This window comes from Aquila chrysaetos, chromosome 7 (assembly GCF_900496995.4).
Source record: "Aquila chrysaetos chrysaetos chromosome 7, bAquChr1.4, whole genome shotgun sequence".
In the NCBI taxonomy this organism is placed as follows: Eukaryota; Metazoa; Chordata; class Aves; order Accipitriformes; family Accipitridae; genus Aquila; species Aquila chrysaetos.
Window position 1 is genome coordinate 5,817,720 of NC_044010.1, and position 17,984 is coordinate 5,835,703.

Consider the following 17,984-nt stretch of genomic DNA (forward strand, 5'->3'; position numbering starts at 1 on the left):
CCCCTTGTCCATACCTTACATCATAAGTGTTCTGCATGAACTCCTCTCCCAGTACTTATCTGTCCTTTGGGATATCTATTCTTTCCTATCTGTCCACTTTGTTGAGTAGGAGTAGAGTCACCTGAAGCCCCAAGTTAGCTAGGAAGCTTGGAAGTCTAATTAGAGAGAGGGAATTGTAATTTGTGGAAAAGTAGTAGTTAACCAAATGAAATGATGGAGAAACATCAGTAAGTGCAAGACTGGATGCTGAGGCTCTGTAACATCTACATCAGGCTGTTTATGAATATCAAGGTGATATGCCACATCTTTGTCCCAACAAGCTAAAGAATGCTGCATGCCCTGTGAATGCCTCGTGAATGGCTTGTTTATGTTCTCTTTCTTTGATAAGGTAAGGAAGGTAAAGAACAAGAACAAAAGTATCCTGTGGTCTTTGATGCATTTTCTACCCAGCTCAGTATCACAATTCAAAAACAGCTGTTCTTTATGGTTTGTAAACACTACGCCTCTGTCAAAAATGCTTACTTTTGCCTCTCAAAACTTTTCACCTCTTCCCAGGGGAACTAGTTAAGCAGAGTTGCACTCAGTCAAGAGCAAAGACTTCAAAACACCTCCTAGAGTGACTGTTTGCATTCAAACCTCTCTTCTGTCCTCACTCACTGAGCTGCTGGGGCCTTTATTTAATCTTCCCCTTCCCTACCTCTAACCATGCGGGTCTGACCCAACTGACACGTCTAAAAGTTTCATGCAAGTATGGCAGTCACGGGCTACTCCAAGTACAGAGGCTAGCAGTATTGGTGTAGGTGAAACTATAAGTAATGCTGATAACAAGATGTTCCTGACTGGGATATGGTTGTACCAGGAATCTCATCCATTCAGAAGCAGGTGGAAAAAAGACGCTTTTGGCTCCTTCTTGACCATCCTAGTGGATGCAAAGCTAAATGGCCTCCTGCAGTATGAGAGCGCTTTTGTATTGTGAGCTTTTCAGCTCAAGTTGGCAGCCTCCAGTGAGCTGGTATCACCTTGGGCTGTTTTGTTGCCCCACTGGAACTGCCTCTGCTAGTTGACTGAGAAGATTCACCACCCTCTTTAGCAAATGTAGAGTTTGGGGAGCTCTCCCAGGCTCCTCCAAGCCTCCCAGCTGGCTGACACTCTCTGGCCACCAGGGAAAAAGGTCTGGATGGCACCTCCACCTAGAGGAACAGGAGCCTCAAGAGGAGGTGCAGTATTTCCAAAAGGTGCTGGGAAGCAGGGAAGAGGGCGTTAAGCAAGAACATGCAACTCTCCCCACCCCTAAACCCAGCAAGGGGATTCCCTTGTTAACTCTCAGTCTAACCCCCACACCAGCTCTCGCTGGCCAACCTCAGATGCGTCCCCAAGAGACCAAGGGAGGTATCCATTTCTGGAGAGGCCCATTCCCTAGCAAGGCATTCACTCACCTGTCTTCTCTTCGGTTTGGCTGCTCTCCACTGTCTCCATTTGGGGTTGCGCTGTTGCCTTGGCAGTAGCATCCTCTGCGGCAGGGGTGGTGGTGGCAGTGGTGTCAGCAGCAGGCACGTCGGCTTGTTTAGGCTCCTCTTTGTCTTGGGCTTCATCAGCCTTCAAGGACGGCGAGTTGTCAGTGGAAGCTTTAGTGGCACTTTCCGTTTCGGTGGCAGCGGCAGCAGCGGGCTTTTCCTCTGAGGAGGCAGCAGGAGCGGCAGCCTGCGGGGCTGGCTGCTCTGAGCCCGTGTCGGCGGCTCCATCCCCTTTTTTCTCCTCCGCTGGCGCGCTGCTGTCTTTGCTGCCCTCCTCCAGCTGGGCACTGTCAGCGGCAGCCGCTTCTGTGGCAGTGGGAGCCTCGCTCTCTTTGTTCTCGGCCGCTCCGCCGGCAGGGCCTTCCTCCTTCTTGTCGGCGGCATCAGTCTCAGACGCCGGGGCATCTCCCTTCTTCTCCCCCTTGAGCTTTTTCCTTGTTATGTGTCCACGGAAGCTGGCCTGGATTTTGGTGGCTGCCTTATGAGCTTTATCTTCTGGTTTGATGCCATCTTGCTCAATCTTTTGGTCCCCGTCCTCATTTTTTTCAACCTTTGAAGAAGAACAAGGGAAGAGGACAGAGAAGAAAACAGGGAGATAAGTTAAGATTGCTCCAGGTGCAGCCTAGGCTCTGGTTTTATTGGGAATGTCCCACCTTGCCCTCCTGCTAACCAGTGACAGGTTTCAGAGCAGCCTTTCCATTTGGTAGGAGTTTGAAGCCAGGTGGCTCTCATTTCATCCTAGGGCTGGACAGACGTGGGGCATTTGTAAAAGGAATTTAAAGCACCTCATCATCTCCATCAGCAATGCTGAGAGCACCTTGGCTGTGTGGAAAGGCTTGCACCAGCTGGGTTGTCTCTATTCCCATGATCTATTTTCCCATCCATTTTGAAATATACCATTTTTTTCCCCTACTCATTTTCAAAACACTCTCCTGAGGGGGATTTTCACAGTCCTTCCAAATCCACCTTTGCCTTCAAGTCTTTGTTTCTTTTTAATGACACCTTGTTTCACAGGTGTGTGACTCTAATGACAGCAAGTATTTTGTCCTTTATAGCTTTTTGGCTCAGGATTGCCAACAGAGAATAGTATTGCTGCCCGCCCCACCGCAGATGCATGCTGTCAGACATACACAGATATTCACAGGATATACTCCTCACAAATGCCCTGCCTGCAAGCACTCCAGCACTTTGCCTCTGCTCACCACTCATGGTTTCAATGAAGGAATAATAGGCAGATAGATATCAGTCTTTCCCATTTCAGCAACTATAATTTCTCTTGACTATTGGGGGGAATTCAGCTTTGCAACAAAGAACAGGCATTCCCCATGTTTTTTAGACATAAGCCATGCATTAGAGTCTTAAATGTGACCAGAACAGAGCCTGTGCCTCATGCTGGTCTGCTGCAGACAGATAATGCTCAGCTTGTAAACCCCACTGAATCTACAGGACATACCATGCTTCACCCCAATAATTTAGCAGCCCTTGGGCAAGTAACAGCTCAGCTGCATATTGATGAAAGGACACTGTTCTATTAATATTCCCATTGGGAAGCATTCAAAGAGCTACTCGGGAGCAGAGCCACTGGCCTCTTTGCTGTCTGCACCTGGTTTCCAACACTGGCTCAGGTCACGAGAGAAAGAAAACGAGCTGGCTGAGAAAGGTAGCAAGCGTTTATTCCTGGGTGGGAAGAGGAAACCACTCCTTAGGCCATTGCAACTGAGAGGTGCCATCTGGAAAAAGGCCCGGGACCAGAAGAGCAGAGAGAGGGGACAGCCTATAAATACATTCAAAAAGACTGCAGCAGGAATAAGGGAGAAGAAGCCACTGCAGCATGCACATGTGGCACTGGAACCACCATGCCTGTGAAGAAGGGGAGAGAGGACTGGTCACACTGGCAGCAATCACTGGGAAACAGACTGGAAGGGATTATTTCCACAGCGTGAGACAGGGTCAGGCGCACACGTATGAGCGAAACTGTGCCGGTGAACCAAATGCTTGGCCACTGGCATGCCAGAGGTGGTACCCGCTATCTCCCCCGGGTCCCCAGTGAGCGCAGGATCCCCCATCCTAGCACTGGTGCCCACCTGGGATTGTTCCCCAGGTAAACAGGGGTGACCGTGAGTGGGTACGGTGGCCAAGGAACGAGCAGCCCCAAATCATCAAGGAAAAGAACCGCTCCACACAGCTGTGCAGAGGTGAGGATGGGTCTGTACACAGCACAAAATAAGTCTGGGAGTGAGACTAGGCGCCAGGATGCTTGTGTAGGGGGTGAGTGAAAAAGCCTGGGAATGAATATGCAACTGATATTAATACACAGCATTCAGCACAAGGAGTTTTCATGCGCCTGACCATGCCCAGGGACAAAACGGTTGTTGTAGCTACCACAGGGGCACAGCTGAGCAGTTACATCTATGCTTCCCCAAGTGCATTAAGCGACGTGGTATGGAAAGTGGGTTTTCATGCTCGTCTCAGCTTGTCAGAGAGCAGGTGATGGTTATGTGTAAAGACGTTACCATGCTGTAACCATTCATGTATGTGTTTTGCTTGCATAGCTAACTGCACTGTGTTATTCAGCATCTGGGGTAAGCTTTTCAGCCTATTTCAGCACAAGGGGATGGAAACAAATCGAAAGTACCTTTAAACTTGCGTGTTCACAGAACAGCTGTGACCCAGCCAGGGTAGTGCAGAGCTCTGCACGGGTTCATCCATCCTGCTCCTTAGGCAAGTTTTGCAGCTCGCAGTAAGTCCTGTGTTGCTGTGGCAACATAACTACTAATACCCGGACTAGCTGGTTTGAGGAGAGCTTGAGTATGCCTACATTACACTGTAGCCACAGCAACGTGAAGATAGACTCCTTTATAGCACCGTGTAACACTTAGATGCCCTAGCTTTGACTCTCTCTCTCTAAGGACTGTGGCCAATTTCAAACAGCGGCAGGATTGGGAGACTGGAAAGACAATTCAGACATAACTACATGACCCTAAAGGTCCAGTCCCATATGCCTGACTCCTGCAAAACCATTAGCGAATGTGACAAAATTGTTAATCCCTGGACAAAGATGAAAACCATTGACTGAAGGGAGATCTCCCTTGCCACCGGCCTTGCTGCTCTCACATCCCACATACCTCCTGCACCAACCAGGACGGCTATTTTGAAGCGTGGGCTGCTGCATGCATGCCTCTGACTCCAGAGGAGTTACCCTGTCACCTGGGCGATGCAGCCCTTCGAAGGCTTATCTCCTCCTCACCGCTAGCAGGAGGCCAGGGCGCAGCGAGCCGCAGGGTTGGCTCTCCTGCTATTCTGACAGATGAACTCGCACAGAGCTGCGACTGCCAGCCAGCCCTTTACCTGGCAGTAAATTCATCCCAGGGAATGGGAGAGCACTTTCTCTTTTCTCTCCAGGGAGATCAGACTGAAACCTCTCACCCGCACCTACCTCATTACAGAGCTAAAAGGCTCCTTTGCTATTCTGATGACATCATTGTCCTCTTATCCCAGTCGGGATGACATCAGTTTGAGTCCTTGCCAGATCGCAAGGTTTGCAACTGCGAAATGTATTTCCAACAGGCTGCTTTCAGCATGATTTCAGATATAGAAGATAAGAAACGTGAGGCTGGGGCAGAGGTGGAGTTTAAGGTCATGGACGAAAGAAATGTGCTAATAGTTTGTCTGTGCCAACTGCGGCCCTCAGGAATCCCATTTCTATTCAGTCCTTCCCCACTGAAGCATCCCAGGCATTTGAAATTACTTATTTTCAGGCTACTGGCCTGCAGCTACTTCTGGGGTAGGACACGGTATCCATATAGTATGTGTGTCATGTTGTATAACAATGGGTTGGGTGAGAAACAGATTGTTCAGAGAGAAACTTCTGTTCACACAAAAAAAGACAAGGGCTCTTCATCTGTGGCTTACACACACAGCAGATAAACCTTAATTAAGGAAGCTACTCAAAAATAACCTGTATACAGTGAAGCTCCTGGAAAGCAATTTATCTTCCTTGGAAAGCTAAAAGGATGAGTCAGCCCTGCCAGGATGTATTCAAAAGCATCTCAGTGGAAAACAAGAAATCTGTCTGTCTTATCTATCTGCCATGCGTGTATGATATCTTGGTTGTAGTATTGTGGCTGGAATAAAGCGACTATTATTACTAGTGTTTGTAGAGAATCTAGAGCTCCCAGCCAGGAATCAGGTCTGGTAAGGATAGGTTTCATATATTAATATTCCATCACACCCCCTTCATTTACACATTTATGTGTAAACTCATACTAGTACTTAATATTGACATATTCATGATACTGTAAGTGTGCATGCAATGTATTGTCATTTTACACAGAGCAAATGTCCTCTGTTTCCTTTAGTGTGAAATAAGTCATAGATCCTTCAACGGCTGAAGGACTTAAAATCATGGAGGCTGGTGGATACATAGCTGTATGGATGTATAAAAGGACATATATAGTCAAGCATGTCCATTTTTTTATTTGGACCATCCCCACATACCCACTGAAGCCAGTGTGCAAAGCTTTGCCTTTATGAAACACACTGTTAAGCTTTTATGTCTCTATCTACACAGCCCACAACATCTTTCCAATCCTGGAGGGATGATCCTCTCACCATCTCCATCTGCTTGTCTGCCACACCTCCAGGTTTCTAGGACATCCCTTCCCAGGCAGACTGTTCCTGTAAGTGAGACTTTCTTTGCTGTCACATAGCTGAGAGAGTAGAAGATAAGAAATTAGTGTTTAAGACACAGGTAGGGCAGAGGTTAGTTCTTAGGTACCAAGAATGTGGGAATTGCACGGAGCCATGACCCCAAGAAGATTTCTAATCTCTGGCCACCATTCCACCTTCCATCTCCAAACCCGCAGCTTACAGAGGGGTCAAAATACAGCAAAGAATGAAGAAAGTGTTACTATAACCTCCAGGCCCTTCTAACTGTCCCACATGCTGGTATGTCAGGAAAGGAGAAATGGAGAAACTAGATGTTTTCCAGATGTTCCATGTGTTTGCAGCCACACACAGGCAAAGAGCAAGAAAGGATGGGACTGAGTGCTTTGGTCCTTGCTTGCTGTTTGTCCACCTGTCTCTTGTGGTATAACTCATCGCCTGGCCTTGGAAAAATAATCACGTAGTTCTGTATTTTGGATGCTGGCATGGAGAGATCAAGAAAGAACTTACTGTTCCATTAAAAGGTCTTTCAATATTATACAGTCCTCTGTGCCCGTCTCCCTTTCCTGGTGTTTCTCTGCCCACCAATATATAGCATATGTCAGCCTCCTTAATGTTCATCCTAGGATCAGGCTGCTACACACTCAGTCATTTCCCTGGTATCCCGCTCCTTCCTGTCCTTAGATAGGAACTCCTCTTTAACGTGACACCAAATCCCAGAGCCCTTCGATTCACGTTGCCGTCTCCTGGTATTCTGAAACCCATGTGCCAGGAGTCCAGATTTAGGACTTGCACAGCTTTCACCAGAGAAGGCATCAATACTGGCCAGAGCCTGGACATCCGTAGGGCCAGTCACAGTTATCAATAACCCACTTCACAACCCAAGGGCAATATGATACCTGATTATTAAGGAAAAAACCCACCCCGTGTTCTCCATGCAAAGATATAGGGACCCCAAGTCATTCCTTTCTCATGACACCTGTACTAAGGTATGTGTGGAAATCTTTCCTTCAGTTAGCTACTGCTGAACCAACTAACCCCCTGTGGAACTTGGGGGGTTAAGGTGCGTCTCAGCCCATGCTCTAATCTTGACTAGAGCACAATGTGTGTTCCTACTGATGCTATTCAAGGTCACTTGGGCCCAGACTCGCGAAGAAATTTAGGCACCTGACTCCCATTGATTTCACGGGATTGAGTCACCTCAATGCTTTTGCGGGCCCGGCACTACATGACCTGATTTGTCTCAGAGACGGCATTTAAGGAGCAGAATGCATTAAAAAAAAAAGACCAGCTGTCTCCCCAGAAGGAGTGAAGCATGGACACATGAGAGAGAGAAAAGGCTTTCACGCCTTTTGAAGTGAGGAAGCAATTTAGCACAGAGAACAGCTTTTTTTTAACCCAGTTAAATGGTGTGAAGACACCTGGCTACAGGATGGCACCTCTCAGCACAACCTGTCTGCAAAGCGAGGAAACAAACAGAGTTCCTTTTTTTCCCAGGATGACTATGGTGATGGCGGGTAAAACACCCTTGAGAGAGAAAAGGTTAATTCATCTTTCTGAAGGCTTATGCAGGATGGTTCTCCAGGGTATAACTAGCAGGGTTTCAGCTCGCCAGTTTCAAATCCTGTAACAACGGAGTTTCCATCCTTTCCTCTACAAGATCCTCTCACACGTAGGGAACTTCCCCTCTATTTTATGGTGCCTAGAATGGAATAAGCTAATGATGGTCAGGCAGATGGATGGATGTTATTCACTTGTGTGCTGTGACTGAGCAGAGGGGTAGAAAATAATCTCGGCTAGACCTATTTAGATATTTTCAGTGTGCCTTCTCAATAAATCTATTATACTCTCCTCACCTGCTTTGTGACTCTCCCTTCTGTTTGTCAACCTGTTTCTGTTAAGCTGGTGGTCAACCATGGTGTCATCTACCACCCTGAAGCTCCTATAGCTCCAGTGGTTAAATGGAGAAAGGCACTCAGGACTGCCTATGCTGCCTTTGCAGGCTGGGTGAAAGAAATAAGAGCCTTGCCCCTGAAGCTGATGCAAAGTCACTGATGCCCAGGACTCATGTTTTCTGGAGCAGAGTGGCTTGTGGATGTCATTGAGGAAAAGCACTTGCCTTGGGTCTGATCTGGGCTCTGTGGAGCACTTTGGTGGTTGGGGGGCACAGGATGTGTCCACTCATCCTTCAATTCAAAGCACCCAAAGTCTCAGAGACAGGACTGGGTTGCAGCTTGCCAAGGCGGTGCTTTCATAGTTAATGTCAAGGGCATGTGTATATCCTGCGGTATGGCCTCAGTCTGTGGACTCTGTTGAAGGCCTTGGGTGTTTGGCATCGTCACACCTATGCTCTTGCTTCAGGTTGGATCCTGGCACATACTGAGCTGTCAGTTGTGCCTAGTCTCCTTTTTGGAGGGAAATACTTGTGTCGCTCCAGAAGGAGCCAGCCAGCAGGCGTTCAGATCAAGGGACCAAAGCCTGGAAATGAAGCAGGAAGGTATCCAAGCTGACAGTGTAAATCCACTCCCAAAATAGACCATGCTGAAGAAATTCAGCACAAGGACCAGGTGAAAAATTTCCCTTGAACTATGCTTTGATTAGAAAAGTCCATTCAAAGAATATGTGATTTCTGCTGCAGACAGGTTTAGACAGAAATGCAAACTTGGATGTCACTGGACTAAAGAGAAATTTTATCGAGACTCAGACTATGTGGTTTGTGTGGTCCTGTTCAGGGTAGTTCAGGCAAGGATGGTTGCTGCTATGTGAATTATTTTAAAGTTACACCTTCAGACTCTGAATCCCATCGTCTGCTGACCATGAGCAGGTAATGAAACCCTGAATTATCTTTCCCTCTCCCTCCCCAACTTTCACTCTCTTTTTCTTCTTCCTTGCTTAGTTTTGGACTCCACAAAATTTTTCAGGGAATTATTAACCTCTGGTAGCTCAGATTGCCTACCCCCATGAGGGCTGGACACACTTGCTTCTGCTCTAGCTGCAGCCAAGGGCCAGAGGCTAATTTACAGCTCAGACTTGCTTCTCTGAGATCCCGTGCAGGCAGCTGCTGAGCCTCCCCAGAGTCCAGGGTTACGCAAGGTCTCTAGAGCCATTTCTACAAGAAGCAGCAGCTTGTGTCCTACAGCTCCTACCCCATTCCCTCCACGGGAACACGGGGCTGCACCCAGCTCTGGTGATGGCAAATATCCCTACTTCTCCCTAAACTGAGTAAACTGCAGGCAGGCATAATACAAGCCCTTCCACTGCTGGTCTCTGAGGTTACCTTGAGCTTTCCTGGTTGCACCTAGAAATTGTGAGGAATTTCATGCTGGGACCATCAGTCCATGGGCAACTAGCCTTGAGGCCCTGTCACTAGCTCAAGCACCTGCTTGTGCTCCTTGCTGGTTTGCCCAGGGTTTTTGCAGCCAGCAGAATAACAATGAAAAGCTCAAGCCCCAAGTCCATCCAGTCTCTGAACCCTCTTTTTAACCTGCCTGTTAACCTTGAATCTCCTCTGGTACCTCCTTCTGGCAGTGACTATTATTATTACTATTATTACTACTACTACTACTACTACTACTACTATTATTATTATTATTATTATTATTATTATTATTATTATTATTATTATTATGTTTTGTTTATGTCACTGGAAATGGGGGCAATTATCTTCCGAGAAAGCATCTGCAAGTTCATTAAAGTCAAACAAACATCCCCAGCAATTAGGGAAAGCAAGGCACGGACTAACTCCCAGTGGCTTGGGAAGATGCTTAGAGGGTGGGCTCTGCTATTGCAGCAACGACCTTCCTCCCCTGCACAGCCCCAGGTTTTGCCGCTGCAGAGGTGGGGAGGTGTGGGGCTGAAATCCTGCAAGGAGCTCGTCTGGTAAGGTGGAAGGCTAGGGGAGGAAGAAGACAGAGCTCAAGGCAGAGAAGGAAAGGAATGAGAGGAGAGGGAAGAACAAAGGAACCAAACGGAGAGGAGAAAATGAAAGGTGGGGAGAGAGGTAAAACCTGCCCAAAGCCAAAGCACTGAATGGAAGAGAGGCATATAAATGAGGCACAATGACAGAGATGCGATACAGAAGAAGGGAGAGGGCAAGGGAGAGAGAGAGAAAATCACTGATCCACATCCAAAGGGCATGACAGCGGGAAATACCAAGAAAAACCAGGCAGCTAAATAGCCAAGCAGGGTCTCCTGGAGCAGATCGGCATGACTGACAGTGCCACAGCTGAAAGAGGTGTTAGCAGTGCTCTCGCTGGCCCATGCCACCTCGCTGCACAACCCTGGCTGTTATTTCCGTGAGCGCTGGGCTAGCAATGGTCCTGAGGACCCTGCGTCAGCCTCTCAGCAGTGTCCTGCTGGGGAGCTGGCCCTGTCAGTAAGCAGGCTGATTTGGATGTGGGTGAGTTAATGTGTGACAGCCCTGGGCTGAGCCTTCCCTCCTCCTTCCCCATCCTGCACAGTCGAGGGGGGAAGCGAGATGGAGCAGCTTCTCCAAGGCAGCAGGGACATATGAGAGAGGAAATCCAGGTGGGGAATGAAGGTTGTTCACGTCTTCACTTGTAGCTGTGTCACCCTACTTGTAAAATGTAAAGGGCGATGCTTACTCTGCCCTTGAAACCTGAAGTTTTGCTGTGGTGCTGCAGGGGAGGCAAGGTGCTCTCATGAATACCCCATTCAATTATCACAGACCATCCCACCAGCCATGCTCTTGTCAGCTAAGGCTTCAATGAGAAAAATGTTTTGGCTGTGCAACAGCCTCCTCTGTCTTCCCACATCATTGCTCTACAATGAACTTCTGCTCCACAGAGCATCTGGACAGTGATGTTTCTAGAGGACCTTTCACCCCCCACTGCTTTACACCTAGCACCTGCACAAAGAAGAAAAGGTCTCTCTCCTCCCGAACTGCAGCTACTGCTGGGGTGAAACCCTGTAGCTGCTACCTGTGCCCACAGCCACATACAGCAGTTGAACTTCAAGGGGGACAGGAGTGTGTATCCCACCTGAAATGGCAGGGTGACCTGAAGAAGGTAGCAACCAGGATTCTTGATCAGGATCTGACAAGGACAGTAAAGTCAGTATTGCCTTTCTTACTGTTCATTATCTTCATGGTCAGACCTTTGTCTTTTGCTTTTCTAATCTCCTGAAAGAGAGCGTAACCCACAGCACCATCTTTAGCCAACAGCTTCCCCATTCCCCAAGGAGGAGAGTACAATCTTTCAAATCACCAGAGCTGCCCCCAGCAAAACCCAAGTAACCAGAGTTGCAGGACTACGTAATTTGATAAACTGGCTCTAAAATAGCTCCACCAAAGATATCCTCTCTCATAACCTCTTCAGCTTTTGTTCCAGATAGACCAATCCCACATCCCCACCGCAGAGCTGAACTGTGTGTGTACCAGGATCTTGTATCCCCAAAGAGCAGGAATCCGTCGCAAAGGCTTCTACCTACTGGTATAGACTCATCTCCTCACTGGGGCAGCTGGCTTTTTCTCAGCTTCTGGTTCTGAAGGGTTCAACGGGTCTCAGTGGCATGGCCTCTCCTCACCAGCCAGGATTGGCTATGCTGGCTCTTCTTCTTGCTCCGTGGGATGGCCTGACCCCACCAACACCAGCCCCAGCTCTACTAGGACAGGGTGTCAGCCTTGCTGCTGGAAGCAGAGAATGATGGTATTGAGTGCTGGCTCTGATCTTCACAGAAGCTGTTTACTGATTTGTGTTGTGGATCTTCATGCCCATCTAGGCTTGACTGACCCAGAGATTGCCCTCATGCGTCCACATGTACTTTTTCCTCTGTCTTGCCCTGGCCATTCTCTCCACCCACCTTTACTTCAGTGGTACCACTGGTGCTGATGTTTGCTCCACAGATCTTCTGCAAGGTAGCTGATAGGGCTGTCATGATAACATGTGGATGAACTCACCACAAGCAATGGGTAAGACATGGACCCCTCTTATGGATCTGAATCCTTCACAGCAACAGCATGTCTTGGATGCTAGACACCTTATAGAAAACCTTCTGTGAAATCACTCTTGGCCTACATCTTTTTCTCACTCCTTTTATGTGTTTAAAGTACAAGCAGAGAAAGAAGGAGAGAGATCCCGTATCTCCTCCCTCCTTAGGCACTAGTTCAGGTGAGAACGGGAAGAGTTAAACCTACTCTTAAGATATCAGATATGGGAAACAGGTCACTGGTCCCACTATGAGCTCTTAGATACTGCTGACTTACAGCAAAGTATGAGAAGACTTAGTCCATCTCTCTCTATTCCTCCTAGCCCGAAGTTTGTACAGCTTATTAACAAACAGTTGTACTGGGATCTTATTGGAAATTCAATGCCAAATGCAATGTCAGAAGGTGAAAGTGGAGTGTAATTTCATTGATTTCAATGACATTTTCACTAGGGATCATTTTTACAAGATCTCTGTGGTCTGCTGCTCCAAACAACTTGTGAGAAGAGACATTGTTATGTTCCAGAAGGACTCTGAACCTAATTGAATTAAGTATTTGTAGTGTTGCAAGAGCCTCAAATGCGTGGTGTTGTAGCAAGGTAAAGCATTGTGCAATATTTAAGCTGTGCTCATAGCTATTCCCTCCTGTCAGTGCAGGATGGGAACATCCTGAAAGGAGGCATAAGTGTCTGTCAGAACCTGAAAAGGTCTCCAGAGGGGACCTGTATGACACAGCTTCCTTCACCCAAGAACCTAGGCTTGACTGCCTGAGCCCATGCCCAGTTTGCATAATTTCAGTGCTTTCCAAGGTCTGTAAAACTGATGAATCGGGCCTGTGATTTCAGCTGTCACTCCTGAGTGGCACAGCGCCGAAGGCACAGTGTTGTGCCGTACCCCTCTCCCATCCTTCAGGTAGGGTTGTCACCAGAGCACAGACATGGCTTTGATTGGAAAGATCCTTTGGGGCCACAGGCAGCTGAACACGAGACCCAGTAGCCTCAGGGCTTAATCACTTATTCTAGGGACTGGCACTGAGCTATGGGAAATGCACATGTGGCTTTGAGCCATTTTGTTTCCTACTTTGCTCCTCTACTGTATACAGCCCTATTGAAAAAGGGTGAGGGGGGAGGCAAGCCTGCAGTACATGCTGCAGTAGACCCTTTGTGGACACTCTTAAGTTAGTGCTATAAAGATCTTCAGCCAAAAGGAACACGTTGAATAGATGTGCTAGGGAAAAAAGCCACAAGTGTTTGGATTCCCCACTTATAAGGGCTAGTATATCACAGCCACATTTAAGCAGTCACCCAGAGCTTTTCCTAAGCTTCCTGCTGTAGGAGAGCTATTCTTTCTTTCCATTTTTTCACTCCCTGGGCTTCCCATCTTTAAGTTGTTATTAAAAAGGGGCTTCAATAAGCTTTAAACATCTTGGTCCTAAAGTCTCCTGGCTTTTTTCCATTCTTCAGTCAGGAAGCATAGCAGTAGCCTCAAAGCACTGCGCATTGTAATGTGTTTTCCCCAGGCACACAGTTTAGATCACTCTGTATCTGGTGCATCTGTAGCACAACCATACTGTATATCCAGGCACCCCTGGAGCCCTCCGTGTGGAGAGCTTTACTTGGCGGCCGCCCTGGCAGAGAAGTCGAGGGAAAAGGGACCCCTGGCAAGAACGAGGGAATGGCTGGGCAGGCAGGGTGCACAAAGCTCCTTCCACTTCTTTCTGCTCTGCTGCAGATGTGATACGGAAAGAGGGTTTTCATCCTGAGGAGGACTTTTGAGTTTCTGGAATAGGAACCTTCTTCGCTCAGGATCCCGTGCAAAGCCAGAGAGAAAGCACTGGGAAGTACGCACGGACGATCTAACACCAGAAAATGTGCGGTGTTTCCTCTTCTCTTAGTAAGGGCCAGTTCACACTGCGCAGCTTTGTCACACACTGAAGAGCAAATAATTAGAATTCTCCAGGGTCCTTTAGGCCCTCCCTGTGCACTGCAGCAGGGCTGATGTTCTTCATCTTTAACCCACCCTGCAAAACTAGTGTTTTTTACCCGTCTTTGGACATTTCCCCGAAAGATGATTCTCTGGGTTTCTCTGGCAGTTTATTCCTTGGTGGACTAAAGAGTTCCTCCCAGAGTTTCAGCCAGCCCCCTGCGTCTTGTCTGCTTTGAGAATAGTTTGTTTCTGCTTTTCTTAGTAACACTCCTTCACATGTCAATAGCTCTTACCTGTCATACCAGCCTTCTTTGCCAGATCACTCTTCCTAGCCCTCTTAAGCCCTACTCAGAAATCTTACTTTGGTTACTGAATTCACATTTGTTCTACTGAGAAATGACTAAAATGTCTCCCCAGCTTTAATGAATAATGAAACACTATACTCACAAAAATAATAATTAGCAATATAGCTAAAAATAAATCAATGTGTGGATCAGACTCCCAAAGGCAGTAGGAAAAGCTGCAGCCATGAACATAGATGGTGCTGAAAATAGCTAAGCACGAATGGCCGAGTGTCCTATAGATAGATAGCAATCCACGCGGATTGTTAAACACAGTCCTGAGTCTGACTGCTCCGTCTCCTGTCAGCCTCCCCCAAATGCTATTCAGCGCATTTAGGAGCGTTCTGAGGACGTCAAGAAGTTGGGTAGCTGGAGCAGGCTAGGACAAGTAAGATGGAGTGGAAGGATGTCAAACGCTTTTCAGAGGTTCTCCAAGAGTTTCCATCCGGGCTTCTATTGTCCTAATGGTGAGCTTCCAGATGAAGGAAGAGGTGCCCACTGTGAGAAGAGCCAAATGCGTGAGGATTTATGATGATGACAACCATTATTATTTCTACATCCTTGGGATATATCTCCCTTGTGGTGCTGGGAAAGGAAGCAATGAAACAAGCAACAGGAGTCAAGACAACGGGAGTGTGCTGAACACAAGAAAGGGGACAGGCAGCACACTGGTTTACAGAGGAAAAACAGTTCAGATACTGCAGGAACCAGCTTGCTTTCTCCTAGCACCATCTAAAATATAGAGCCATTTCTTGGTAGAAAGACATAATTCCTGCTTCTTCAGGAAGTCACAGGACAAGGCTGGTTCTTGCCAGTCCAATTTATTGACCCATTAACAGTAACAATACTAAGTCCTTCATAAGACACATCATTGGAGTTAAGCAAACTGTAGGTCTGCTCAAATGAAGCAAAGATTATGATATGCAAATATCTACATTATGTGACCAGGTCATGCCATTAGTTGTACTCTACTTTTCAGATGAACTGGTCCCTCAGCCATGAAAATAGACACATATCATGCAAATTCCATTACAGTGAATGATTACGGATCTAAAATTTTAGCCCAGGAGTGTGGCTTTTTTTTTTCCTTTTTTCTTTTTTTTCGGTAACTCTTTCTTCTTTCTCCTTCCCAGTCAGAAAGAGGAAATCATATTGTATAACTATCACAAACTGCTTGTCACACACGCACACACACACATATATATAAACATAGTGGAGTAAGTGAGTAATTTGCAAGAAATCCACCTCCTGAAGTCAGTTTGCATAACCAATTCACTAAATCCTGCTGAAATGAAATCAGAAATGAAGCCTAGATACGGAATATTTTCAAACAGATTAAATTCAACACGAGTCATTTGATCCCTTCCAGAAAGAACAAGTTACGAATGCACAAACACTTTCTGTACTCTTTCAAGCCAGTCACTAACTCAAGGTTTTGGGATCTGCTTAATCCTTAGTAATATCTGAGAGTACTCCGTGTAGAATTGGAGCACCTTTTGGGGCTTTCAGGTAACTAACATGTCGATCTCAGCGCAAAGCAGAGGAAAAAAGTTTCCACCTGTATTGTGCTTTGGTTGCAGAAGCAATTATTTTGAAGCCTGAAGAAAATATAACACATCCCCCCAAGATGCCTGCTTTCCAGATTGTACTCTCACAGCACTTTACAACCATTCATGAATTATTAACATTTTAGTACACATTCCTATGCTTTAGCTCTAGTGAGTCAACATAAACTTGATTGAAAGAAGAATTACAGGGCCAGGTTTTAAGGAACGAATAGTGGGATCTTGACAAATGCCTACTTGCCTTAATCCTATTAAAACCAGTGCGAATTAGGCACCAAGGCTCTTTGAAAATCCTGCTAGGCTCCTGCCTATATAAATCTTATTTGTTAGGAGTTCTGTAAATTACCTGATACCACCCTGCCACTGTTTGGAACCAGGCTTGTAAATATCTGCTGAAAGATAGCAAAGTAAAACAAAGGAGCTTAAAGACTTAAAGCGTTAGTAGGAAATCTGGATATTTGAAGCTTAGGAAACTTAGGGGTATAAAGGGATTACACTAAAATCTTGATCCTATTTTTTGCAGCTGGAAGTTGGAAAGTTAAAACGCAGTAGGCAGAGGCTTGGCAAAGGAGAACAGAGGCTCCCAGGGTTAGGGCAGCTGGCAGACGGCTGTCCTACAGCACTGCCCTACCTTTGCTGCTGAATTCCTCTGTTATCCTGGCCCATACTTTTCACAGGGTGATTCCTAGTGCCATGTTCTACATCTCCGAGTAGATGGTTTCAGACACCTTGAGTCTGATTGGGAGCACTGCTGAGCACTCAGAGCTGCAGCTGAGAGTAATGGGAGACGTTTTCAGATATGTGCAATTGAAAATAAAAACTACAAATAAAAGTCAGGTTCTCTGTTTCTCTAATTCAGCACACAGAATTAGGGAGTCCTGCTGACCAAACTCTCTTTGTGCCTCGGTTGTCCATCTGCAAAAATGGAGTAAAAATACTCGGTTATCTCACATGGGTGTTGCAAAGATTTACTAAGTAATGTTAGGGATGTGCTCAGAATCACAAGACAGCCCAGGAGAAAATTAGTATTTCTGATTTCACAGCAGAGTTTGAATAGTACTTATTGAGCAAAGCTGTGGGGTCATACGCTGACTTACTAAGAGAGAACAAAATATTGAATAGCTGCTCATTAGGTGAGCACTGTCCATTCTGTGACCTGAATGCCGTAGGAATCCCTGGAAAGAAAAATGTGTTCCTGTTATTAGAAGTGTACTGAAATACATTCACAAGAGGAGACCATGCTGAGGTTGAACAGGCAACTGCATTTCCAATATTGACTAATTTTTTAATACTTGACTTAGCAGCCTTAATAACTTTCTTCTAACATAGTTTCTCTGTGGTCTTTTTTCACAAATATACTAGCTCATGTCGCAGCTGAAGCCTAAATCTATTTCCACTCCTAGTAATGCGGGTTAATTCAACTTTTACCCAGATTTCACTTTCTAAAATGCAATTAACTAGATTATGGGAGCTCAAACCTCTTGGCCCCATGAGCATCTTAAAAAAAAACAAACCTTCCAATGTCCAAGAGGTGGCAAACCCCTACTCAGTGACCCAAGGTGAGGGATTTTTCAGCAAGTAGCTCCCAGGCAGAAAACAGCAACGGTTCCCTGGGGTCCGAGCACCCAGTGTGGCATGGGGTGAAGCTGGGTGCCCAGCTGATTGCCAGAGCTTGTAGGGAGCTGTTGGCTTCAGAAGCCCCCCAGAGCTTCCTCCCACATGGAGATACTGATAAAAAAGTAGTCCTAACATCAGCAGTCAGTAATATGACGTATCTCCATTGTGGGAGTCATACTTCAATCGCTCAGTATCTGCCTGTGGCGTAAAAGCCACAAGTTGGCCATCCTTGAATCAGGTGAGGCAGGATTATCAGTGGAAAATGAAACATTTTTCTTAGCAAAAAATAAATTAATAGAAAGTAAGTCTTATGTGGCAATTTAATGAGTGCACAATTACTACATCAGGGAAAAGCCCCCTAAAGATTTAATCATTTAATATGTACAAAAAGCTACTGAACAGAGCATTACTTT

General features: G+C 46.4%; 1 protein-coding gene across 2 annotated transcripts in view; it reads right to left on the minus strand.

The window, feature by feature from the left end:
* The window catches only part of GAP43 (growth associated protein 43), a 60,854-nt gene that overhangs the window by 26,539 nt on the left and 16,331 nt on the right, over positions 1-17,984 (minus strand). Inside the window, exons 3-4 of one of the 2 annotated variants that reach the window (XM_030020512.2) lie at positions 7,413-7,421; positions 1,437-2,064 (exon numbers count right to left, since the gene is read on the minus strand). In XM_030020512.2, the coding sequence (XP_029876372.1) occupies positions 1,437-2,064; positions 7,413-7,421 (637 nt within the window). The remainder of the gene's footprint in view (positions 1-1,436; positions 2,065-7,412; positions 7,422-17,984) is intronic. The other variant, XM_030020511.2, reaches the window with a different exon arrangement.